At 44.1% G+C, this 27,717-nt stretch overlaps 1 protein-coding gene and 1 long non-coding RNA gene across 2 annotated transcripts in view; one reads left to right on the forward strand and one right to left on the reverse strand.

The window, feature by feature from the left end:
* The window catches only part of CSMD2 (CUB and Sushi multiple domains 2), a 1,542,159-nt gene that overhangs the window by 94,681 nt on the left and 1,419,761 nt on the right, over window positions 1–27,717 (reverse strand). The window contains exons 44-46 of the mRNA XM_073571899.1: window positions 8,846–8,991; window positions 8,373–8,453; window positions 8,132–8,245 (exon numbers count right to left, since the gene is read on the reverse strand). Of these exons, the coding sequence (XP_073428000.1) occupies window positions 8,132–8,245; window positions 8,373–8,453; window positions 8,846–8,991 (341 nt within the window). The remainder of the gene's footprint in view (window positions 1–8,131; window positions 8,246–8,372; window positions 8,454–8,845; window positions 8,992–27,717) is intronic.
* Window positions 6,071–27,717, forward strand: part of LOC141086141 (uncharacterized) — an 86,718-nt gene continuing 65,071 nt past the window's right edge. The window contains exons 1-3 of the long non-coding RNA XR_012231521.1: window positions 6,071–6,130; window positions 7,367–7,422; window positions 8,140–8,165. This is a non-coding gene — a long non-coding RNA (uncharacterized lncRNA). The remainder of the gene's footprint in view (window positions 6,131–7,366; window positions 7,423–8,139; window positions 8,166–27,717) is intronic.

Below are 27,717 nucleotides of genomic sequence, written 5' to 3' on the forward strand. Positions count from 1 at the left end.
TGCTGATGCTTACCACTAGCTATTCAATAGTGGGACACCTCGTGTGCAACACTGCCAGCTGCGGATGGAGTGCTCGTGCGACTGCGCTCTGTGGACGAGCTTTCGCTGATAGAGGAGGAGGAGGATCGAAAGCCTACAGCCAACTGTTTCCTATACCGTGGGCTAGGCAGCACTGTTCCACCGCCGCTGTCCCCTGTGGAGCCTGCATCCACCACATTAACACAGTGCGCAGTGATGGACACATAACGGCCCTGGCCATGCCTACTGGTCTATGCATCTGTTGTGAGGTGCACCTTTCCACTCACTGACTGTTTTAGTGCATGGACAATGCGGTCTTTCACATGCCGGTGGAGGGCAGGGATGGCTTTTCGAGAAAAGAAGTGCCGACTGGGTAGGTCATAGCGTGGGACAGCGTAGGCCATGAGGTCGCGGAAAGCTTCGCTTCCAACCAAACGGTAGGGCATCATCTCTAATGAGATTAGTTTGGCAATGTAGGCGTTCAAACAAAGTGTACACGGATGAGAGGATGTGTACTTTCTTGTCCTACTCAGAGTGGTTGGGTGAGCTGGACTGGAGAGCTGCATATGGGGGAAGTAGCGGTGGACCGGACGGAGTGAGAGGGGGCTGCTGATGGTATTGGTGGTGATGGCCTTGATTCAGTTTTGTGTTGCAAAACCATTGTGATTTAATGAGTGCTTTGGCATTGCGACAACACCTCCACATTTAGTGCTGGTGGTGTGCTTAACGGTGGTGGTGCTCTTACAGTGGGGGAAGCGGTGGAGCGTTGCTGGCTACCTTCAGTCGGAGCAGGTACACATGTGCTACCTGAGGTTTTGTAGTCCGTCCACGCTTGCAAGTGCATGTTGATTAAATGTCTAAGCATGCAACTGGTATTCAAATTTCTGAGTTGTTTACCTCGGCTAAATGTCCTTCCGCACTTCTTACAGGTAACATTTGCCTCATCAGTAGGATTTTGGACAAAGAAGTGCCACACTCCACTCTTCATACTATGGTATACATTTTCTGGCCTTGCACGCTGTACTAAGTTGACCATCTGGCCAAGCTGTCCTACAGCTCTTTTAGCTTTTGGACCACTTTTTTGGACAGCTATGGGCCTGCCAGATAACCGCTGCTGCGATGTCAATGCCTGCTGTGGATGCTGTGGATTCTTCTCCTTATCTGAACTATTGCCAGCGCCACCCTCCTCCTCCAATGGATGCCAATCCGGGTCAAGAACTGGGTCATCCATCACCTCCTCTTCAAAGTCATTTGCACCTTCTTCTTTACCTTCCTCTGTGTCACCGTGTAAGGTGGTACAGTATGCGGGAAGGGGCACGTGAGTTTCATCAGGGTCAGATTCTGGCTCAATAGACTGCGAAGGCAATGTAGTACTCTGGGTTGATGTACCAGCAGAATCTTCTAGCAGTGGCTGTGCATCAGTGCACTCCATGTCAGATTCATCTTGGACTGGGGAATTCTGGATTTGACTGGATAACCCAGGCATGGTATGTGAAAAGAGCTCCATAGAGTAATCTGAAGTGTAGGTTGCCGCATCTTTAACTTTTGGTGGGGGTGAAGGACACAAGGAAAGGTGTTTTTCATGACCAGAACCCTGCACTGACGACTCCGTGCTTGCAGCTTTCGAACTTTCAGAAGAGGAGGTAATAGAGCTGGTGGCTGTTTCGGTAATGTACGCCAAAACCTGTCCGGATGCTCCAGCTTTAAAAGCGGTTTTCCTACTGCAAGAAAAGGCAACCTTACAGGCCTTCTTAGGCCAGATGATGACGCAGGCTCAACACCTCCTGCCTTAGCTGCTATTGTGCTTTTGCAAGAACCAGCCGATGCACCACCACCATCAGTACCAGCTGCGCCCCCCTGCCCACGTCCGTGGACTCTTCCACCATACTTCCTCATGTTTGGGAAAATGTACCAAAAATACCAGCAGAGAGATGGTACTGTATGATGAACGTCCAGCTGTGTAAGGTGTAATAAAAAAATTAAATCTACGTATATATTTTGTTATTCACAGACGCTCTCACAGTATGTATTGGACCGTAATCCAACAAGCAGATATACGGAAGTGTACAGCTGTATACGGTTTTTGTGTAACTAACAATCTCCGTATATGTATTTACGGAGTGTCACACACACACGCTGACTCTGTATAAATGTGACTGTAATGCGAACGGCAGATATACAATACTGTTTGAGAATCGGACAGCTCTATACGGTGTCTGTATGGAAAACTGTCAATCTCCGTCTATTTGTATACAGACTGACACACGTTGTCTCTGTCTAGTTTTGACCGTAATCAAAAAGAAGATATACGAGACTGTTTGAAAAGCGGACAGCACTCTAAGGTGTAGGTCTGGAAAACCGGAAAAACTCCTTGACTTTTTTTTTCCAGCGTCACACACAGCTTCTATTTGTCCATGATACAAGGCGGTACACGGTTGTGTGTGAGGAGTGTACACCGCTATACGGTGTCTGTATGGAAAATTGCCAATCTCCGTCTATTTGTATACGGACTGACACACGCGGTCTCTGTCTAGTTTTGACCGTAATCAAACAGAAGATATACGAAACTGTTTGAAAAGCGGACAGCACGCTAAGGTGTAGGTCTGGAAAAATGGAAAAACTCCTCGGCTTTTTTTTCCAGTTACACACAGCTTCTATTTCCCCGTGATACAAGGCGGAACACGGTAGTGTGTGAGGAGCGTACACCGCTATACAGTGTCTCTATGGAAAATTGTCAATCTCCGTCTATTTGTATAGGGACTGACGCACACTGTCTCTGTCTAGTTTTGACCGTCATCAAACAGCAGATATGCGAAACTGTTTGAAAAGCGGACAGCACTCTAAGGTGTAGGTCTGGAAAAACGGAAAAACTCCTCAACTTTTTCTTCCAGTCACACCCAGATAGCTTCGATTTGTCCGTGATACCAGCCTGTACACAGTAGTGTGTGAGGATCGTACATAGCTATACGGTGTGTGAAAAAATGAACGCTCAGTAACTCACCAGGACAAAATAATAAAAGTTGGAGTGCTTTGAAAAAATCAGTTTGAACAGCAGTGTGCACACAGCAATGCAGCTAGCAGGTAGCCTTAAAAGGCAGCCCAATCACCACCAGCGCTGCTGCACACAACAAAAATCCTCCCCTTTCATTGCACACTAACTGTACAGTGAAAAGCGCTATCAGCAGAAGCAGTTTTTTTTTCTTCTTCCCTGCCTAACGCTTTCCCTGTTCAGAATCAGCAGCAGCACCTCTCCCTATTCTAAGATCGGCAGAAGTAAGATGGCGGTCGGCGGTCACAGCCTTTTATACCCACTGTGATGCCACACAAAGCCAGCCAATCACTTCAATGCCCTTCTCTAAGATGGTGGTGGCCGCTGCCCATGTCATCGCGTTGCCCACAGTGTGCGTCCACCTTTATTGGCTGAGAAAAGGTGCTCGAAGTATTATTTGAAACCCGACTTTGGCGCTCTGATCGGCGACCTCATGGCCGACCTCACGCTATGGTCGGGTTTCGATCGGCGAAACCTGACTTTAGCTAAAGTCGGCTATTTTGAATTTGACCGACCCGTTTCGCTCAACTCTAGTCTCCACCCATCTTGAAAAGTTTCCCCCTCCCATATGCTAATGTTCCACAAACAGGAAGTTGATGTCATCAATCATCCCCATGTTATTTAGGTGTATCCATATAAATGGCCCACCCTGTACCGAATAAAGATAGGAGGTGAAAAAAAGCTTTAAAATTACAACATTTTATTCGGGTCAAATAAAAAACCTAATCAATATAAAAAATAAGCATGGTTCAAAAATTGATCCCTGGTCATATACTGTAGTGGTGTCAGAGTATAACATGAACCAAATTCCCTGATGAATCAGGATATGGGAATAGAATATGCATAGGCGTTATAAAACAATCCAAGTAATTATACATAACTCCTCTTTGGTCTATTAAGTTATACAGCTCTGGCAAAAATTAAGAGACCACTTTAAAATGTTCAATTTGTCTGATTTTTCTCTTTTATATGTCTATTTTTGAGTAAAATGTAAATTGTTCTTTTAGTCTATAAACTACTGACATGTCTCCGAATTTCCAAGCAATAAATTTTGTATTTTTTTTTTCTGACAAAGAAAAATGGTCAAAATTAATTAAAAAAAAAAAATACCCAGTGCTTTCAGACCTCAAATAATGCTAAGAAAACAAGTTAAGTGTCAGAGACACCGCACTGAACTTGCTCACTGAGCCAGTGCGCGTGCCCTGAGTAAAGCAGGCAGCAACCGAATAGATGCGTACTTCAGAGCTGCAGGACCTGAAGCACGTGACTGCTAGAGGCGTGGCCTAAACTCCACAGAGCTAGGAGCTGCAAGACAATTCCTAGCAGAGTAACTGCGAGACAAAGTTACCCAGAAGAATAGACAGTGAGAATAGTCAGGACGTAGCCAATGAGTCACACACAGAGATAGCTGCAAGGTACCAAAGGGGGCGAGCAGAGAGTAGTCTGGTCACAGGCAATGAGTCATACACAGATAATAACAACGCAGTACAAAATCAACAGGCAAACTCACAACGGGAAACAGAGCCGGGTCAGAACCATATAAACAAGCAATAGCAACAAACAGGCACACGGGGGTCAGCACACTAGGCCAAAGGCAAAAGTATAACTGGCAGGGATTGAAGCTACCCAGGGGTTTATGAAGCTTTCTCAGAACCAGAAAGAGGCCACAATCATTAACCCCAAGTGTGCAGGTCAAAACCTGCACAGAGCTCCAGACATTAACCCCCGGTGTGCAGCTCAAAAACCTGCACTGGGATCATGACATTAAGAATCATTTAGAAACAACAATACTAGTGTTTTAACTCAGGAAGAGTTCAGAAATCAATATTTTGTGGAATAACCATGATTATTAATCCCAGCTTTCATGCATCTTGGCATGTTTGCCACCAGTCTTTCACACTTCTTTTTGGTTACCTTACGCCACTCCTGGTACAAATATTTAAGCAGTTCTTCTTTGTTTGATGGCTTGTGACTATCCATCATCCTCTTGATTACATTACAGAGGTTTTAAATAGGGTTCAGGTCTAGAGAATGGTGATATGATTGAGTCACCGTAGGAGGCAGACACAAAAATAGAAGCTACGTCCAGAAAACCAGATAAGTTGGCAACTATCAGATTGCAGACCCCTGAACTTATCAACACAACTAGCAGTAGCCGTGGGGGGTTCCTACGGTGCCCTAGACCCCTCGACAGACAGAAAAGGAAATCTAAATTGCCCCAGAGCAGACCCCAAAGTAAAAGGCAGCCCCCAACATATAATGACGGTGAAGCAAGATGAAAAAACACTCGCACAGATAGAAAGATAGGCTGAGCAAACGATGGGGCCCAAGCTAACTAAACAGAACAGGAAAGGAAGGTTGCTGTCTGCAATCTGCCAAAACCCTATCAAAGACATAAGCCAACAAGCTGATATGGAAAAAGACCCTGAAGCAGCTAGGCTTCAAAAACTAAATCAGCACTCAGGTATTTTCAGAAGACAGAGCTAAAGGAATTCAGCTCACCCCAGCAGGGAATGGCAGAAATCCAGAAAAACAAAGCAAAACAAAGTTAAAGCACAAATGCAAAAAGCCGAGCAGAAAACTTAGCTTTAGAAGAGCAGGAATTCAGACTGGTCTCCAAGGATCCCACAGAGAAATCACCCGCAGGGCAGAAGGGCGTTGGCAGCCTTATATCCAGTCAGTAACTCCACTCAGCCAGTCATCATCATTAGGCTCAGGTGTTTGATAATCAGGCTCACTACCTTTCTTTACCAGAAGAGGGAGTTCCTCGGGCCTCGGTAGTGAAGGGGAAAATGAACTAACAACAGAATGGGCTGCCCATGACAGGGTTTTGATGTGGTGGTCTTTTAATTTTTGCTATATGGTCCATACGGATAAAGCGTATAATATCTGATTTTTACAAATACAGTGCACTTTTTAATAGAGAAAACTGTTTACCCTTACAAATTTGATATGTATAAAAATGAATGCCATATGAATGAAAAATGTTTTATTTTTTTTCTAGATGAAAAATCGCTGCTTTTTTTTTTACGCTCATCTGAACTTAGCCTTATAGAGACAGAGGTATGTTATATTTGCCATATCTCTTACATGACAATACAGCAATCTATTTGCTATAGACAGACAAAGTTTTGGCTAGCAATGTAGAAAAACAGCAATGCACCTACAGGTCAGATGGCCAGGTGTCTTCAGACCATGTCGCCCCACCAGTCCAAAACCACAGAAAGAATGGCCGCCACACAGCATCAGCAGCAAATGAAAGGACTCCACATCGCCCACACGGAGGGGAGCCGCATGTCAGCCACTGCCAGAGCGGCAATACAGCGGCCGAGCAGATGGCCTAGTGTCTCACAGCACCCATGCTGCAAGACGAGTCCCCATGACTCCAGACCGCGCCGCCCCACCAGCCCAAAACCACAGCAACACACTCTGTTAGGGCGGTAGGACCCACTATGAGGTTTGCCGTGACGTGGCAGTGGGCTTCATACAGTCTGATCAGAATGTTAAACTAAATACCTTATATTCAGTTATCTAAATTTTTTCCTAGCGGCGTTAGGTCAATGTATGATTTTTGGAGGTGCGGTTCACGCATTTTTTGGTGTATAGCATGTTATTTCTCCTTTCTTGGACCAACACTCCTCCCGCTTGGAACAGGTGATTTTAATTAGCAGGAGACTGCAAAGTAAGGGGTATTGCCAATTTCTACGCTTCCTGAAGAGCTGTAGGAAGGTGAGTTTCAGTGCTCCTTTCATTTGGTGTGGGGTGCTGTGTGGTGGCCATAGTTGCTGTGGTTTTGTGCTGGTGGGGCGGCCGTCTGCCCTGCTGGTGAATGGCTGCTGTGGTGGTAGTCAGCGCACGGCTCCGCATCATTAGGGCAGTAGGACCCACTACGAGGTTTGCTGTGATGTGGCAGTGGGCTTCATACAGTCTGATCAGAATGTTAAACTAAGAACCTCATGTTCAGTTATATAAATTTTTGCCTAGCGGCATTAGATCAACGTATGATTTTTCGAGGTGCAGTTCATGCTCCTTTTTTGGTTTTTATACATTTTCCTGCATTGTTCTGTTTTTCATGTTATCACCTGAATGTTAATAAAATTAACAATTTTTTCACCAATTTCTTTTCATTGGACTTTATGGTTGGATTCGTTCCTTGTTTTCCCAGACGGATAAAGCATATAACATCTGATTTTTACAAATACTTTTCAATTTTTAATAGAGAAAACTGTTTTTACTCTTCAATTTCATAAGTCAAAAAATGAATGTCACATCAATGAAAAACGTTCTATTTTTTCCTAGATGAAAAAGGATGCTTTTTTATACACTCATCTGAACTTAGCCTTATAGAGACAGAGGTATGTTATATTTGCCATATCTCGTACATTACTATATAGCAATCTGTTTGCTATACACAGACCAAAAGTTTTGGCTAGTGATTTGGAAAACTATTCGTTTGTAGATCCTCATTTGGCTGTACATGCTTTAGTAATACTTGCAATTCTACAATTTCATCTAAAACGTAAAGACTATCTACTATTCCATTTGCATATTTCTAAGAATGCTGAAAATTGGATTGTTAGATCTGCAAACCACTGTGTGTGAATTACTCAATAATGTTGCACTTAGTATGGGTTTGCCATGCATAACCATTTAGAAGAGTGCACAATCATGATTGGAACTAAAGTTCCATTTACATGAACCAATCAGCGTCACTAAACATCGCTGATCAGCGACTTGTTTAATGCACATAGGCTGCCATTACTCTCAGCAATGCAGGACCTGTTTACAGAGGATGTCGCGCTTCCGAGAACGATGCTTCTTTGTGTAGCACCAACGATTATTTCACACAATGAATGAGTGCTTCGCTCATTCATAGGGCGATTGGCAGCCTGCTTAGTTTGTAAGATTATTGTGAAACAAATGTTCCTAGGAATGCTTGTTTCTGATTACCTTGCAATGTACCGTATATGGATCTTTAGACCTCAAATTTATTGTACAAGTAGAGATGCAGGCAGTGAATTGTGTGCATTTATGAAATATATATTATAGTCACCCAGACCTTACCTTCACAGGTTGGAGGAGGATCTTCAAACAGCAAGTGAGTTCCAAGCCGGCATATCAAAATCTCTGGTCCCATCAATGTAAATCCTGGCAGGCATTTGTAACGTACAATGTCACCTAGGGTAAAGGATTAGTAAGGTTAAGATACTATAATTTAGAAAATATTATGAGATAAAATAATTTTGTAATTAATAAAAGTAATTAATCTGACATACTGTACTGCCAAATCATGATGGATACTCACCCATTAGAAATTCCTCACTACCTGACAAAACCTCTCCATTCGGTACTGTCATTGGCGGTTTACATTTACGAAGTCGGTATCCTATCACAGAAGGAAATTCTTATTACTTTATATGATGCCAGGTACGAGACTGCACTAGATGTAGGCTGTCCAAATACCCAAAGATGACAAACTGAAATGTTACAGAACAATGTAATTGGACAGACAAATAGTTCAATCATGCGCATGAAATACATTGAGCGTTGAGGATGACTGAATGAAAAATATGGACCACATTCCGACATATAGAAATATGCAGTAGGCATGCAGACAGGGAAACCAGCACATGTAGGAGATTTTGCCTCCTAAGACATATATACATATATCTGTATATTATTTACGTATATATATAAATTGTAGGGGCCAGAATCTCCTCGGTGTGCTGGTTTCCCTTTAGTAATTTCTAGGAATAATGCCTAAATTTTCAGTCTTACCATAGAAATATAATGCGAAGATTCCCCCATTGGCCCCATTGCTGTGAAAGGTTATAAGGACTTGATTGGAGGAGCTCATAGTAGATCTCTTATTAGAACTGCTGGAGAAGACACCCAGCTGAGGATCTGTTTGATGGGGACCATCCCTGCAGAAAGAGAATAGAGGCAAAGAGGCTGTTACAATCACTATGGTGGTTAGAAATCATTTAACAGCATTGCTCCACACAATAAACAAGAGCTATTATATAACAGAAAGTGTTAACCTAAATTTGCCTACCATAGCTATGTCATCTACTTAAAGTGAATGTCCACCTCTCTCAACACCATGACTTTTACTGTCCTATTTATATCCTGATAAATGTCTTAATATATATTCCTAGGTGCCAGGGTTCCTTAACTTATATAGCTAGCAGCTTAAACATAATTCTCCACTTCCCATAGTAAATGTGAGTGTCCTTTTCTAATGTATAGGCACTATACTTAATAATAGTCTTCATGCTGCTATCACTCCTTCTGTATCTGCAATTGTTGCCCTGTTCTCCTCATGTTCAAAATGGCCGCTTCAGAGACTAGGCTAGAGCTGTGGTAAATCTGAACTTTCTCTGCTTCAGGATGGATATAACCCTCATGTCAACAGTCATCATCAGTTCTAGTTCATAGAGTAATGGAGAGTGAGAGGAGATGAGGGTAAGACTTATCTTGAAAATTAATTGAAGAGAGCACCGATTTAAGATATCTAAGGTGCGGTAGTGTAGTGGAGGCCATTAGGTATAGCAACACTATATTAGAAAATTAATATGGAGATGTGCACTTTTATGGGATTCCTTTACTGTATTTGGACATCAGGTGACTGTACAGTTCCTAGGAAAATGACTACATTCCCTGTCATTCAATTCAACATAACAACGCCTCTACAAACAATGTGTTAACAATACGGTGTAAAACTTCATTTCTAAAACCAACAGAATTGTGAGAGCATCTCTGCACTACTGTATAAAGCCATACAATAGCATGAGGGCAAGTTACTTCAAAATGGCACAACTTTACAGCAAATAAAAAGATGTAAAATATTTAGGCTGATTTATTTCAATTTTAGTACTGTATATAGTACTGTTCGCAAATCAATTTTTTTGTGAATGAAAAATTAAATTTAAGAATATTTTTGTATTGTTTTGCGCTTTTTTTTTTACTGCAGTTGTCCTTCTCCTTGCGTGGAGAAACATTATATTTCACACAAAATCCAATTCCTTTGAGATAAAAGAAATATATGCAAACTCAGAATCTTATAGTGCACATTGCATGAATGGAAGACAATAGTTATAAATGTGAGAGAGCGCCTGCATCACAGAAATGAGAATTTGAGAAGTACAATATTCCTCAGGTCAGACGAGTGACAGTTTCTGAAAAGTGAGCAATTTGTCAGTGTCATGCAAGTCCCCATCCTCCCAGCTTCCTCCTGTCCTATCCTCACGTTGCAAGCCTGTGGCCTTAGCACTGGGGACACTTTGACAGTGTCCCCATCCTTTCCAATTAACTTCACTTGCTTTTTAAATTAGTGTTAACGAGCTGTCCTGCCACCATCCATCAGCAACCTCATGGCTCGACCTTCAGTAGGAAAGGCCCACAAGTATTTATCAGATGAGAAGTCGTACAATGAAAATAAATCATGGATAACACAATGTGGACACAAGCAACCAAAAAATAAGTGTTAATGGGAATCTGTCACCTCATTTTTGGCCTATAAGCTGCGGCCACTGCCATCAGCATTCTGTAATGCTGTAGATAAGCCCCGACCATGTTTGCAATTTGCTGTGTTATTTAGAGGGGATCTGTCACCTCATTTTTGGCCTATAAGCTGTGGCCACTGCCATCAGGGGCTTATCTACAGCATTCTGTAACCTGAAAGATAAGAAAAACGAGTTAGATTATACTCACCCGGGGATCCGGTCTGGTCCGATGGGTGTCACGGTCCAGTCCGGCGCCTCCAATCTTCATGCTATGACGTCCTCCTCCTTGCTTCTGTCGTGGCTCCTGCGCAGGCGTACTTACTCTGCCCTGCTGAGGGCAGAGCAGAGTACTGCAGTGCGCAGGCGCAGGGAAAGGTCAGAGAGGTCCGGCGCCTGCGCACTGCAGTACTTTGCTCTGCCCTCAACAGGGCAGCTAAAGTACGCCTGCGCAGGAGCCGCGGCAGAAGTAAGAAGGAGGACGTAATTGCTAGAAGATGGGAGGCGCCGGACCGGACCGTGACACCCACCGCATCGGACCACGCCCCCGGTGAGTATAATCTAACTTGTTTTTCTTATCTTTCAGGTTACAGAATGCTGTAGATAAGCCCCTGATGGCGGTGGCCGCAGCTTATAGGCCAAAAATGAGGTGACAGATTCCCTTTAAATAACACAGCAAATTGCATACATGGTCGGAGCTTCTTTCCACGTATTTGTTTCTGAGCTTCTGCTTGTGCAAAAAGGTTAATCTATAACTATGTTATCAGGCAGCAATAAACTCAATGACGACATTGCCAATCAACACCAGCGCAGTTAGGAAAATTATATATATATCAGCGTCAGGACTGGCATTAGTGGCAGGCAGACTAGGCAGCTGCCTGGGGCCCGTGCTCCCCCAGGGGCCCCCAGCCAGTGGTGTGCTGCTATTAGTAGCACACCACATAGCCGCTATGGCGCCCATGAGTCTTGGGTCCCATCCGACACTGACCCCCCTGCCACATTCCACTGTATCGGCATCATAGATACGATACAGTTAAAAGCATTGCTAGAGGAGAGAGCGTCATAAGACGCTCCCTCTCTCATCATTCTAATCTGCCTCTGACAGTGCAGGTGCGCTATGACATCACTTCATCGCACATCCGCTATGTGCCGGACAGTGCAGCTGCTGAGAACGGAGCAGTGGGGGAATGGGGAGAGGTGAGTATTGTGTGGTTTTTTTTTAAATATATCAGTAAGTGAGTATGGGGCTGGAATATATTCGATGAGGAGAGGGGGGTGGGCTCTATTATATTCTTTGAGGGGGGCTGCATCATACTCTGAGGGGGCTTTATTATACTATATGAGGGGGCTACAATATAGTCTATAGGGGAGCTGTATTATACTTTATGAGGGGGATGCATTTTACTATATGAGGGAGCTGAATTATAATCTATGGGGTGCTGCATTATATTCTAAGGTGACTGCATTATACCCTATGAGGGGGCTGCATTACATTCTATGAGGGTCCTGCATTATACTCTGAGGGGGCTACAATATATTCTATGGGGGGCTGCATTATACTATATGAGGGGGGCTGCATTATTTTCTATGGTTGGGCTGCATTATATTCTATGGGGTGCTGCATTATACTCTGTGAGGGGGCTATATTTTATTTTCCGGGGTCTGCATTATACCCTATGAAGGGGCTGCATTATACTCTATGAGGGGGCTAAATTATATTATGTGTGGTGGCTGCATTATGCTCTATGGGGTGACTGCTTTATGATCTATGAGGGGACTACATTATATTCTGTGGGGTGACTGCATTATATTCTGTGTGGTGGTTGCATTATACTCTATGGGCTGGCTGCATTATACTATATGGGGGACTATTATACGCTCTCAGACTATGGGCAGTGCATTATACTATATGTACTACATAGGACCTGCATTCTACTGTATTGAGGACTATAAGGAATACATTATACTATATGATGAACTATGGGGTGCATTATACTATGGGAAGTGAATTGTACTACATGGAAGACTATGGGGGTGCATTATACTATATGGAGGACTATGAGGAGTATATTATACTATATGGAGGACTTTTGGGCATATTATATTATATGCTGGACTATGGGGCACATTATATTATATGGAGGATTATCTGGTGTGCATTATACAATATGGAGGATTGTGGTGCACATTATACTACATGGAGGACTGTGGGGTGCATTATACTATATGGAGGACTATGAGGTGTATTATACTAAACAAATAAAATGCTGCCTATTCATCGAGCGATTGGCTTGTTTATGCCGGAACAAAAATTATTGCTCTCAGCAGCACATCGCCCTGTGAAAACTGCAGATATGCTGCTGATAACATGATACTGTATGGGGATAGATTGATCTAATAGTGATTGTTATGTCCCCATTATTCTTCCTGAGCCGATGGAAAGAGGCTGGGAAACAAGCGTTGAACAACTTCAATATTGTCGATCTCACTCGTTTAGTGGCCTGAACTCAGCCCATGTAACTACAACCGAAATGTTTCTGTGTGATGTGCAATATGTCAGTATTTGGGGCCCCATTTTAAACTTTTGCCCAGGGCACCACTTTGCCTTAAACCGGCCCTGAACAGAACGATGTCTAAATAAAAATTCCATCAGAAACTGACAAACATTAATACTTGTAAACTTGTTTGTCTTGATGATTGTCAGACCATAAATGCCTGTTCTTTAGATTTAGATTCAGCCAAAGGATACTAGAAAAGCCATATGATTGGACAGTGGTGTAACTTTTGATGTGCACTGGTGCAGAATTTGGACTTGGTTCTCCACCTGCATATTGGTCAGATGTATGGGCACTTGTAGAGTTCTAAATCTTCTAAGGCATGCATGTTCATCCCCATGCAATAATGTTTTCCAGCAATCTTTCCTGTAATAATGTCCCCGTTCTGAGCCATTGCAGTAATAATGCCCCCACATACTGGATGCTTTCTTGGCATAATATGACCTATCATGCATAATGTCCCCTGTACTAGGCCCTTTATTTAATAATGTCCCCTATCCTGGACCCCTTTTTATAATAATGTCCTCCAACCTTGGCAACTTCCACTAATAATGTCCCATACTGTCCTCATCTTATAACAATGTCCTCCATCCTGGGTCCCTTGCTGGTATAATGTCACCTATCCTAGGGTCCTTCATGGTATAATGCCCTTTATTCTGGTACAATGCACTCTCATCCTGGGCTCTTTCCTATTATAATGCTTGCATCTTAGGCACCTTCCCATGTTCTCCAGCATATTTTAAAAAGAAACAATTATTCTTACCTTCTCAAGATGCCGCAACGTGTTGTGCCCTCCTCTATAGCAGGGATGATTGATGTACATCCATATGACTGCACCCAATCACTGACTTGTACAACACTTTACTGCTCCAGGAAAAGAGGCAAAGACCAATAGGGTCTTGCAGAGTATTGGGGCTGGTGTGAGGATTTACTAGTTGAGTAACTTTTACTTTTTTATTTTGCTTTTCTACTATGGTCAGTTTCAATTTGCAGTCCTATCAGATAACATTGTTAATGTAATATTATGTAATCTTATTTTTGGCATGGTCAATACTGTATAACCACACTTAAAGGGTTATTCCCACAATCACATTATTTTTCACAAGGCACAGTAACTGCATACTTATTGATAATATACAAACTAAGGAAAACATAGAGAATCTTTCTTATACCTTTGTGTCTTTTTCATCTCTGTCCCTTTGTGCATCTAGCTTCATAAAGCTCAATAGGCAGTCTGATTTTTATCTGCTAAAACTACATTTCCCAGCAGCACTTGATTCTCTTCAGCGCAGCAGACTGTTTCCTTCCCTCTTATGTGCGCTTTTGACTAGCCCCACCTGAGTTTTCATTAAGGCCTGTTTCACAGTTCAGTTTTTCACAAATCAGTTAAGATCCGCCGATTTGCCAAAAAAACGGATCCACTATTTTTATTTGCGGATCCGTTTTTTTCCCCATTGACTTTCATTATCGGTGGATTTTGACTGATGATCGTCCATTGCGTCCGTATTTGTGCGGATCCGCCAAAATTGTGGCGTCCGCTGAGATCACCGAACGGACCATGCAACTTTTTTTTGCTGTCCAGACCCGCATTTTCCCCTTTTAACCCTGAATCAAGTGTCGCTGCTGGATGAAAATTCTCTCTCTCTCTTTTTACCTGCCTCCTCCATTTCTGCCCGATCTCCCCCATTTCTCGCATCGCGCGATCTCCTCCCTCATGGCATCGCGCGATCTCCTCCCTCATCGCATCGCACGAGATGATCGCTCACCGCAGATGCCCGCTCTCTTCTGGATACCACTTCATCCGCCGGTATTAATTTTTGATTTTTTTTTCTTTTTCCCCAGGCGCGGTTCCTTTTAAATTTTTACCATCGGCGGATCCGTACATCCGCCGATCCGCTGTCCCCCGTTTCTGTCAGTCCACCTGCGGATCCGTTTTCCGCTATTTTGGCGGATTTAGACTGACAGGAAAAACCGATGTGTGAAACAGGCCTTAGCTAATTCAAGTGTAGAATTTACTTTATGTTTCTGGGCATTGTCTGCATCTGTATCAATTTTATTTTTTCCATCTATATAAGTATAGCTGCCAGTGTGGTTTTACATAATTGTTAGCTGGCTTCTCTCAGAGCTTAACCTCCATATCACAGCCTGTAATAACTAAGTATTGCAGAGTTGTGTTTGTTGCCTGCTGCTGACAGATCAATACTGTGAAACTGCAAATGCTGTTCTATTGATGTGTATGGCAGAGGATTATCTTCTGTCATATGCATCAATAGCAGCAGGCAATAAACAGCTCAACTCATCTCAGCTCTTCTACACATAGCCCAATGCTGCAGCACATCAAGCTTCTCAGCCCCTCTATCAACAACTTCATCCTGCAGTAAATCATTGCTTTCAGTCCTTCCATGTACTGCCCCATCATGTGTTACATCACTGCTCTCAATGTCTCTATACAGTATAGCGCCCCACCCAACTGTACGTCTCTCCTCTTATTCCCACTACATACACCACTCCTCTCAGACCCACTATACACAGCCCATCCAAAATTATATCTCTCCTCTTATCCCGTCTGTATACAGCCCTATTTTGCAGTATATCCCACCTTTCATCTCCCATTGTACATAACCTTATCCTGCAGTATATCACTCATTTCAGCTATATATGTCTATATATATATTGTGAGAATCATGTGGGAATAGTGGATGAGGGCAGGTATATCTTGCCCAGATTCCTTTCCTATGTGGCCTAGTCTGGTCAGTATTGCACCTGCTTGCTAATGAATAATGGGAGGTGGATATAAAAGGATGCCAGGTAGTTGTGTGAGTGTCTCAGCCTGGGAACACAGAGAGCCTGTCTGTGTGAGAGACACACGTGAGTGAAAGCAGTGCCCACTGCAACTGTGGTTTGGCTGGACGGGAGAAGCCCGCCAGTTGGTAGTTAGGTTGTCCATTGTTTAGTTAGTGCCGGACAGGCAAGGATTTGTTTTATGTTTTATTTCCTTTTGCATTGCTTTCACCGTTAATAAACCTGACCCAGGGTCAGTTACACCCGTATCCCAGCTCTGTGCCTGAGTTTCATGCTGAACGCACGTGACCTTTTGACCCCAGCAAAGGCGATCCCGGAGTGTTTTATCACATTGTGGTGGAGAACGCGGGCATCACGTTGCAAGCATGAGCATGGAGGACGTGGTGAAAGCGCTGGTACAGTCCACCGCCGTCCAGCAAGAAGCTAATCGGGTGATGATGGCCCAGCTGAAGGAGTTGGTGGACATGACAGCTACCGATCGTTCGCTTCTCCAGCAGGTGGCGCAGCGCCTGGCAAGCTTACCTGAGGTTAACCTGGAAGCAGAGTCGAGAGTGATTCACGTGAGTTGGTACTGGCAGAAGATGATGACCGAAGATGACGTCAAGGCATACCTGACCACGTTTGAACGGACGGCAGTGCGAGAAAAATGGCCGAAGGCACGATGGGCCGGCCTGATTGCCCCGTTTCTTTCCGGTGAGGCCCAAAAGGCGTATTATGGCTTGGAACCTGAAGCTGCGCAGGACTTTGACAAATTGAAAGCCGAGATCTTGGCCCGGCTGGGAGTGACGACCGCTGCCCGTGCACAGAGAGTGCAACAATGGACTTATCAGCCGGATAAACCACCGCGGTCACAGATGTTTGACCTGATCCACGTGACGAAGAAGTAGCTACAACCCGAGGTGTTGACAGCGCCAGAGATAATCCAGAGAGTCGTCATGGACAAGTACCTGAGAGCTCTACCGCCAGCCCTGAGGAAGTGGGTAAGCCATGGAAATCCTACGACGGCAGATCAACTGGTGGATCTGGTTGAACGTTACTCCGTGGCGGAAGGACTCTGAGACGACGCTACCCCACCTCGTTCTTCATCATCTCCACTTGGAACCGGTAAGACTGTTCCAGGGAGTAGGGGAGATGGAAAAATCCCTAAGACAGTGGGGGAGGAAAACGGGACTGCCCGCACTGCGAGGCCGAGAGTAACGAACTATGGTCTAAGCAAGGGGCCCGTTGGGTGTTTCCGCTGCCAAGAGATGGGACATATTGCTGCGAACTGTCCGGTCACTACTGAACCCATGCAGTGCGACGTCACAGACTCTAAAAACCGCATGTCTATGGTTGCACGGGTAGTGAGTGTGAATGCCGGTCAAAAGGATGTGGAAAAACACTTGTGTGATTTAACTGTTGATGGCAAAAATGTGGTGGCATTGTTAGACTCGGGAAGTGTGGTGACTCTGGTGAAGGCCAGTCTGGTGTCAGCCCCGACTGGACCATCAGACAAATTTTCTGTAACGTGTGTGCATGGAGACACCTGTTCGTACCTCACCACGGTCATATGCATTACTACTTCCTATGGGTCTGTGCAACATAAAGTGGGACTCGTCCCGGCGTTATTGCATGATGTTATCCTGGGCCGGGATTTTCCCCACTTCTGGCAATTGTGGGAGAATCAGTTGATGCCCTCGGGTAATAGTGTACATGATTCTTTTCCCAGGGCACGTGGGGGTCTCGAACCCCTGGAATTTGTCTCCCCGGAAGACTCGGGGGAAGAGTCTGCGGGAAATGACCTGCAGTTCCCGTTTTCAGTCATGGCGGGTGATACGGAGGAGACCGGGGAAGAGGAGGAGGTCAACAGCCGTCCACCTCCCCGTTTGCCAGATTTAGAAGTTCAGAAAGATGACTTCCAAAGCGAGCAAATAAAGGATCCTACCCTTTCTCAGGCTAGGACAAATGTAAAAGTGATAAATGGGGTACCCGTAGAACCTGGCTCTAGGCTGGCATATCCTTACATGGTTCTGGAGAATGATTTACTCTATCAGATAGAGAAAAAGGGAGAAGATACGGTGCAACTATTAGTCGTGCCAAAACCCTACCGGCGGCAGGTGCTGGACCTGGCCCACGGAAATGTGATGGGAGGTCACCTGGGAGTCCAGAAAACCACCGAAAGGATATTACACTGTTTTGTTTGGCCAGGCATGCATCACAATATTCTTGTATATTGTGAGTCTTGTCCTGACTGTCAAGCCTCTGCACCTAAGCCCCGGTTCTGTAGCCCTTTGGTACCCCTACCTATTATTGAAGTCCCGTTTGAGAGGATTGGGATGGATTTAGTTGGGCCCCTTCCACGGTCTGCACGTGGACACCAACATATCCTGGTCATCTTGGATTATGCCACTCGTTACCCAGAGGCCATCCCTTTGCGTAACACGGCCACCAAGACGATTGCCAAAGAACTGGTGCATGTGTTTAGTCGGGTCGGTATACCAAAACAGATACTCACCGACCAGGGGACCCCCTTTATGTCCAGGGTAATGAAGGAGCTCTGCCGATTGTTACAAATCGAACCGTTACGCACATCCGTGTATCACCCTCAAATAGACGGGTTGGATGAACGGTTCAATAAAACTCTGAAGCAGATGCTGAGAAAGGTGATAGACAAGGATGGGAAGAACTGGGACTATTTACTTCCGTATTTGCTTTTTGCCATCAGGGAAGTACCCCAGTCTTCCACAGGATTCTCGCCTTTCGAGTTATTGTGCGCCCGACGTCCTCACGGACTGTTAGACGTTGCAAAAGAAACCAGGGAGGGTCAGGTCACACCATTTAAAACAGTGATAGATCACGTCACACAAATGCAGGACCGTATTGCGGCTGTTATGCCTATCGTCAAAGAACACATGATACAGGCTCAAGGAGCCCAAAAAAGAATCTATGATAGGGGCGCCAAGATCTGTATGTTTGCACCCGGAGATAGGGTGTTGATCCTGGTCCCCACGGTGGACAGTAAGTTCCTGGCAAAGTGGCAGGGCCCCTTTGAGATTAAGGAAAGAGTTGGTGAAGTAAACTACAAAGTATACCAGGCAGGTAAACGGAAACCTGAACAGATTTATCATGTAAATCTGATAAAACCCTGGAAAGATCGGTCTGCCTTGTCAGCGGAGCTGGCCCGTCCCGTCTGCTCGCATACCGTACCAGAGGTACGGGTTGCAGAGACTCTCACGGAGCAGCAAAAGACTGAGGTCAGGCAGTTTCTACTTCACAACCAAAAGTTTTTCTCAGAAAAACCCGGGCAGACTACGCTAATGAAACATGACATTGTAACGGAACCTGGTGTCACAGTTCACGTAAAGCCCTACCGAATCCCGGAAGCGCGCCGTGAAGCCGTTTCCCGAGAAGTGAAGGCAATGTTAGAGTTAGGTGTCATTGAGGAATCGCACAGTGCTTGGTCCAGCCCGATTGTGCTAATTCCTAAACCGGACGGCACCATCCGGTTCTGCAATGACTTCAGGAAACTGAATGCGGTCTCAAAATTTGATGCCTACCCGATGCCCCGGGTCGACGAGTTAATAGATCGGTTAGGAAAAGCCCGGTATATTACGACCCTAGACCTAACAAAGGGGTATTGGCAGATCCCTCTGGCGGAGGCTGCCAGAGAAAAGACGGCATTTGCTACCCCAGAGGGTCTATTTCAGTATGTGTATATGCCGTTTGGACTGCACGGAGCACCGGCGACCTTCCAGAGACTTATGGATCGAGTCCTGAGGCCACATAGGCAGTATGCTTCGGGCTATTTGGACGACATTGTCATTTACAGCTTGGACTGGGAGACTCATCTCCAGAAAGTACAAGCTGTGATTGACGACCTGTGGGAGGCAGGTCTAACCGCGAACCCCAAGAAATGTCACATCGGGCTAGAAGAAGCCCGGTATTTGGGGTATGTAATTGGGAGGGGTGTTGTTAAACCCCAGGTTGATAAGATTCAGGCGGTTCAGGACTGGCCACAACCTGTCAACAAGAAGCAGGTGCAAGCCTTCCTGGGGATCGCCGGCTATTATCGCCGGTTCATACCCAATTTTGCAGCCATCGCTACCCCCCTGATGGATCTTACAAAAGGGAAAGACTCCATCATGATTAAATGGAGTTTAGCGGCTGAAGAAGCCTTCCATAGCCTAAAACGGGCACTTTGCTCTCAGCCCGTACTGGTGACTCCGGACTTCCGCAGCGAGTTTGTGGTAAAAATGGATGCCTCTGATACCGGTATCGGGGCCGTACTCTCACAAGTGAGGGACGGAGTGGAACACCCAGTCCTCTATCTCAGCAGGAAGCTGAATAAACGCTGAATAAACATGAGCAAAGGTATGCAATCGTAGAAAAAGAGTGCCTCGCCATTAAATGGGCTCTAGAGGCCCTCAAATATTACCTGGTGGGCCGAAAGTTCAGGCTGATCACTGACCATGCCCCTCTCAAGTGGATGCACTTGAACAAGGAACGGAATAGCCGGGTGACCCGGTGGTTCCTTGCCCTGCAGGCCTACACTTTTATGGTGGAGCACCGCCCAGGGGTACAGATGGGAAATGCAGATGCCCTGTCCCGAGTGCACTGTTTGGCGGGTGTCATTGCTCGACCGGAGTGGTCTGAGCAGAGGGGGGGATATGTGAGAATCATGTGGGAATAGTGGATGAGGGCAGGTATATCTCGCCCAGATTCCTTTCCTATGTGGCCTAGTCTGGTCAGTATCGCACCTGCTTGCTAATGAATAATGGGAGATGGATATAAAAGGATGCCAGGTAGTTGTGTGAGTGTCTCAGCCTGGGAACACAGAGAGCCTGTCTGTGTGAGAGACACACGTGAGTGAAAGCAGTGCCCACTGCAACTGTGGTTTGGCTGGACGGGAGAAGCCCGCCAGTTGGTAGTTAGGTTGTCCATTGTTTAGTTAGTGCCGGACAGGCAAGGATTTGTTTTATGTTTTATTTCCTTTTGCATTGCTTTCACCGTTAATAAACCTGACCCAGGGTCAGTTACACCCGTATCCCAGCTCTGCGCCTGAGTTTCATGCTGAACGCACGTGAACTTTTGACCCCAGCAAAGGCGATCCCGGAGTGTTTTATCACAATATATACAGTGGGGCAAAAAAGTATTTAGTCAGTCAGCAATAGTGCAAGTTCCACCACTTAAAAAGATGAGAGGCGTCTGTAATTTACATCATAGGTAGACCTCAACTATGGGAGACAAACTGAGAAAAAAAAATCCAGAAAATCACATTGTCTGTTTTTTTTTCATTTTATTTGCATATTATGGTGGAAAATAAGTATTTGGTCAGAAACAAGCAATCAAGATTTCTGGCTCTCACAGACCTGTAACTTCTTCTTTAAGAGTCTCCTCTTTCCTCCACTCATTACCTGTAGTAATGGCACCTGTTTAAACTTGTTATCAGTATAAAAAGACACCTGTGCACACCCTCAAACAGTCTGACTCCAAACTCCACTATGGTGAAGACCAAAGAGCTGTCAAAGGACACCAGAAACAAAATTGTAGCCCTGCACCAGGCTGGGAAGACTGAATCTGCAATAGCCAACCAGCTTGGAGTGAAGAAATTAACTGTGGGAGCAATAATTAGAAAATGGAAGACATACAAGACCACTGATAATCTCCCTCGATCTGGTGCTCCACGCAAAATCCCACCCCGTGGGGTCAGAATGATCACAAGAACGGTGAGCAAAAAACCCAGAACCACGCGGGGGGACCTAGTGAATGAACTGCAGAGAGCTGGGACCAATGTAACAAGGCCTACCATAAGTAACACACTACGCCACCATGGACTCAGAGCCTGCAGTGCCAGACGTGTCCCACTGCTTAAGCCTGTACATGTCCGGGCCCGTCTGAAGTTTGCTAGAGAGCATTTGGATGATCCAGAGGAGTTTTGGGAGAATGTCCTATGGTCTGATGAAACCAAACTGGAACTGTTTGGTAGAAACACAACTTGTTGTGTTTGGAGGAAAAAGAATACTGAGTTGCATCCATCAAACACCATACCTACTGTAAAGCATGGTGGTGGAAACATCATGCTTTGGGGCTGTTTCTCTGCAAAGGGGCCAGGACGACTGATCCGGGTACATGAAAGAATGAATGGGGCCATGTATCGTGAGATTTTGAGTGCAAACCTCCTTCCATCAGCAAGGGCATTGATGATGAAACGTGGCTGGGTCTTTCAACATGACAATGATCCAAAGCACACCGCCAGGGCAATGAAGGAGTGGCTTCTTAAGAAGCATTTCAAGGTCCTGGAGTGGCCTAGCCAGTCTCCAGATCTCAACCCTATAGAAAACCTTTGGAGGGAGTTGAAAGTCCGTGTTGCCAAGCGAAAAGCCAAAAACATCACTGCTCTAGAGGAGATCTGCATGGAGGAATGGGCCAACATACCAACAACAGTGTGTGGCAACCTTGTGAAGACTTACAGAAAACGTTTGACCTCTGTCATTGCCAACAAAGGATATATCACAAAGTATTGAGATGAAATTTTGTTTCTGACCAAATACTTATTTTCCACCATAATATGCAAATAAAATGAAAAAAAAACAGACAATGTGATTTTCTGGATTTTTTTTTCTCAGTTTGTCTCCCATAGTTGAGGTCTACCTATGATGTAAATTACAGACGCCTCTCATCTTTTTAAGTGGTGGAACTTGCACTATTGCTGACTGACTAAATACTTTTTTGCCCCACTGTATATATCTTTCCCTTATGTACCTTTATGTACAGCTACATTCTGTTGAATATCACTTCTGTTAGTTACCAGCAAACAGCCACCCAATTGTTTCCTACTACATAGGTGTTTCCTAATATGTAGGAGGCTTTTCCCTTTTCTGTGATATCATCCCCCACAGGAACATCTTGTTCTAGACACAACCCAAAGCAGAGCTATACTGGCAGGAAGACAGCTGAAAGAGACTGTACTGCACTTGATAGACCAAGTGAGTTGGAAATGTAGCAGCACGATTCCAAAGGCAACTGGAGGGTACATAGAGCATGAAAGGGCATTCTTTTAGGGGTGGTATGTAAAAATTGGGGAAAACTTAAAGCTAACATATATTGGCACAAATTAATTAATAAACGTGTATATTATAAGACTTTTATGACTATGGGAATAACCAAATAACCAAAAAGTCTGTCTAGCGCTTTTTCATTAGATTATAGCCCAAGATGAATTATAGCCCAATTAGTTCACTTAAAGGGAACCTGTCATGTCCCCAAATGTTTTATTCTGTAGGTTAATAATGTTCTAAAGCTGTGCTGCATAGCGAATGACAGCTGTAACCACTCCCTGGCTCTGGCCGACAGCCAGCTTTGCACTGATGGACTGCTGAACCGGCTGTCAGTATATCCTGGGATGTGGTTGCAAATTGCTGTTTTTTCCATATTCCCATTGTCTCAGTCTCTCCATTGCTGTCACTCTAATGCCACATGGTAATTGCATGGTTCTGTATCTTGTTTTGACATTTTTCACCTTTCTCCGATAATCTTGTTGGGAGCGCATGCGTAGTTCCCTATGCCAAACTTAGGGAACTTCTGTACCACATTACTAGAACATGCGTCACTATGAAGCACACCCGTACTCCGCCCCTTCACCATATAAGGCACCTCTTGTGGACCTGGCCATCTGTCACAGCTGGATGTTTCCAGATTCCTATGCAATCTACTGTATTGTCTAAAATTCATCTTATACTTACGGTACCTTGCTCTTACCTTGTTCAGACTTGGAACTCCTATTAAGTCACGCACTCTTATTTACAGTGACATGTAAAAGTTTGAGCAACCCTCGTCAAAATTACTGTTAGGCTAAGTTCACACTAGGCGTTCTTGCAGTGTTTTTTTATGCAAATATTCAGCTGTGTTTTATGGTACCAGCAAAGTCTATGATATTTCAGAAATCTCACACACACAGCTTGTTTTTTTTTTGTCATCAGGATTTTGTGCTTTGCATGTTTTTTTGCACAATGGAGCATGTCCCTTCTTTTAGCTTTTTTCAGTATTTTTCACCCACTGAAAGGAATGGGTGATGAAAAAACGCACCAAAAATGCAGGTATCAGGTTTTTTGTGCCAAAACCTGATTCTATAGAGTAGAACTTTTTTTTTCAACGCTAAACTTTATTAGCATGCACAAAAGACAAATCTAGCATGCCAAAACTGGAACAATAAATGCAAGAAAAAACAAGGAAAACATGCTGAAGAAAGCCTACTGTGAACTACTTACCCTTATTGTGAACAGTTAAGCAAGCTGAAGATGAAATGATCCCTAAAAGGCCTAAAGTTAAAGATGACTCATTGCCTTTGTATTTTAGGCAAAAAAAATATATAGTCATGTTTTACATTTTAAAGGAAAATGGGCTGATGTAAATGTTTGGGCAACCTTGGAGATTTGTGTGCTCAGATAGCTTTGACCAAGATTTCTTAATTAGCCTGTTAGGGTCACGTCATGTTCACTATCATCATTAGAAAAGGTCAGGTGATGCAAATTTTCCAGATTTATGAAAACCTAGCCTCCTATCACAGTGTGCAAAAAAACAGCAGCCATGGGCTCTTATAAGAAACTCTCTAGCAGTCTGAAAATGATGGATGCCCAAAAGCAGAAGGATATAAGAAAACAACAAAGGGTTTTCAAGTTGCCCTTTCCTCAGTTCGAAATTTAATTAAGAATGGCAGTTGACAGTAAGAGTGGAGGTCTAGATAAGGTCTGGAAGACCAAGCAAAATTGCAGTGAGAGCTGCTCGTAGGATTGCTAAAGAGGCAAATCAGAACCCCTGCTTGACTGCAAAAGACCTTCAGGAAGACTTAGCAGACTCTGGAGTTGTGGTACAATGTTCTACTGTTCAGAGACTTGCACATATATGGCCTTCATGAAAGAGCTTATCAGAAGAAAACCTCTCCTACGTCTTCACCATAACATTCAAAGTCAGAAGTATGCAAAAGAACATTTAAACAAGACTGAAGCATTTTGTAAACAAGTCCTGTGGCCCAATGAAGTTAAAATAGTGTTTTGACCACAATGATCAAATGTATGTGTGGAGATAAAAAGGGCAAAGAATTTCAGGAAAAAAAAATCTCACCAACCAATAAGCAAGGGGGTGGATCACTCAAGCTTTGGGGTTGTGTTGCAGCCAATGTAATTGGGAGCATTTCACTGGTAGAGGGAAAATTGGATTCAATGAAATTTCAACAAATTCTTGATGCAATCATAGCACCATCTGTAAAAAAGCTGAAGGTGAAAAGAGGATGACTTCTATAAATGGATAATGATCCTAAACACTTGTCAAAATCCACAATAGACTACCTCAAAAGAGACAAGCTGAAGGTTTTACAATGGCCCTCACAGTCCTCTGATCAGAACATCACTGAAATTCTGGAGCTTGACCTCAAAATAGCAGTGCATGCAAGATGACTCAGGAATCTCACAGAACTGGAAGAATTTTCCAGGGAAGAATGGATGAAAATCCTTTAAACAAGAATTAAAAGACTCTTGACCGGCTAAAAAGAAATGTTTACAAGCTGTGGTACTAAAAGGGGATGCCACTAGGTACTAACCATAAAGGGTGCCCAAACTTTTGCATTGGCCCATTTTTCTTTTTGTAAATTTTAAAATGTAAAATATGAAAATATATATATTTTTTTATTTTGCCTAAAATACAAAGGAAATGTGTCATTTTTAACTTTAGGCATTTTAGAGATCATCTCACCTTTTCCTTTTTCACAGATATCTTGATGCTGAGTCACTTCTCACAGACAAGCCGTTAGTCAGGATAGTCTAAAGCCCCCTTTACATTTAGCGATGCACCAGTGATCCCGACCACGATATGACCCGGTTAGGATCGCTGGTGCATCGCTAAATGGTCGCTAGTGAGCTGCTAAACAGGCAGACTCACCAGCGATGTAGCGACGCAGCAGCGGTCGCTACCTACCTTTCAGACGCGGCGATGAAGACGTCCTCCCGCCCGCGTCCACGCGTCGTTCATCGGCGCCAGCAGGAAGCACAGCAGGAAGCAGCCGATGAGAAATGGACCTGGACGATCTCGCGCGATCAGCGATAGTCAGCGGGGGAACCGGTCGGAGGTATCACATATAGCGATATCGCTAGCAATATCGCTGCTGCGTCACAAAATCGGTGACGCTTTAGCGATATTGCTAGTGATATCGCTATGTGTAAAGCCCCCTTAAGAGTCCGAGGTCAACAGCCAGCAGGGTGCATCATGAACACAGGCAACAGACAAAGGCTTAGTCACATAATGGTCAGAGGGCAGAATACCAGAAAGATGGCAGATCAGAGCAAAAGGGGTAATACAAATGTGTAGTCAATAGGAAAGTCCAGGGTTCAGCAACAAAGTTTCAGAAAGTCCGAATGCTAAGAACAAGGCACAGAGAAACAAGCTACACAGAGATGAAAGCTATGACTAGCAGTTATATGGGCCTGATAGTTCAGTTAAGTAGCTAAGTAATCACTGGAACAGGGAACACCGGATGGGAGCTCAGTTCCTCCCAGACCTAGATTGGACAGCCGAGCTGTCAATCACTGCACAGAAAGCTCAGAATGCCCCTGCACTAGACAGGAATATTGACCTGTCAATGACTGCACAGATAGCTCAGCACGTCCATACACCAGACTGGATGACTGAGCTGTCAATCACACCGTCCTAAGCCACACAAGGTGTGGAATCATTACATCTTACGTTATACTGTCACATTCTAAATAGTCTATTTGTTTTTCCCTCTAAGTGTGATATTTTTGCACTATATTCTCACATTATACCTATATACAATTCTGAGGTCTACCTAAGTTTGAAAATTTCTGGATTTATTTCTGGATTAAAACAAAGAGAGAGAAGCCAGCACTGCCTATGGTCAGAACGCAATACATAAAGTTCATATGCACATATTGATTTCTAACTGTATTTCAAAATGAGACATTTAGCAAACAATTGATCAATTCTTTGAGCCACCCTGCCATGACAAGTCACTCTCATATGGTGCAGTCCTACTCTACGTTTTTTATATTTTCTGTGCCATTACGGCCTCCTAAATGTATTAAAAGCAAGACCACATTAAATTTAAACTGTACCTGAAGCATTTCTGAATCACTCCCATGGCGCCAGAAAGGGCGAGCGCAGATAAAGGTTGACCAGTTCTGGACATAGACATTTCAGGTCCAACTTCAACACTGCCGAACCAGCAACCACAGATGAAGGGTGAAACAGGCCCAGACACAGGTGCACAACCAAACAGAGCCTGGGGCAGGGCTGGTATATGTGTGTACAGCAGCCTAGATCAATCACAATGAATACAGAGAGAATGGCGTGCATAACCCAGTGTGCACGGCAACAGTGGTGGTCAGTCACAAACCAATATAAAAAAAAAGATAAGCCAGTGCTATTTCTGGATTAGTTTGCTCTTGTTGAAATGAATTGTATATACCTATTTTATGTAATTAATTATTTTGATGTATATTTCCTAAAATTCATCTACTTCTATTTTCATTCTTGGTTTCACGTATGCCTCATTTTCCTGTTTTATGTTATCACCATGCAGATAAAACCTGATAAATAGCCTAATAGTGTGTGCCAATGATTTTTTTCATGTTTAATAGCGTTTGGGGAGACGACAGGTTCCCTTTTAGCCATACATATATTTACGTATATATGCTCAACTCAATTTATTTTTTGTTGGACGCTCTATTAAATTTATCATATGTCATATTTCAACATCATCAAAGAAGTGGGTCCCTTCCTCACTCTTGCTCTGGAGAATTTG

Source organism: Dendrobates tinctorius, unplaced genomic scaffold (assembly GCF_039654945.1).
Source record: "Dendrobates tinctorius isolate UK_male_01 unplaced genomic scaffold, ASM3965494v1 ptg000007l, whole genome shotgun sequence".
Taxonomy (NCBI): Eukaryota; Metazoa; Chordata; class Amphibia; order Anura; family Dendrobatidae; genus Dendrobates; species Dendrobates tinctorius.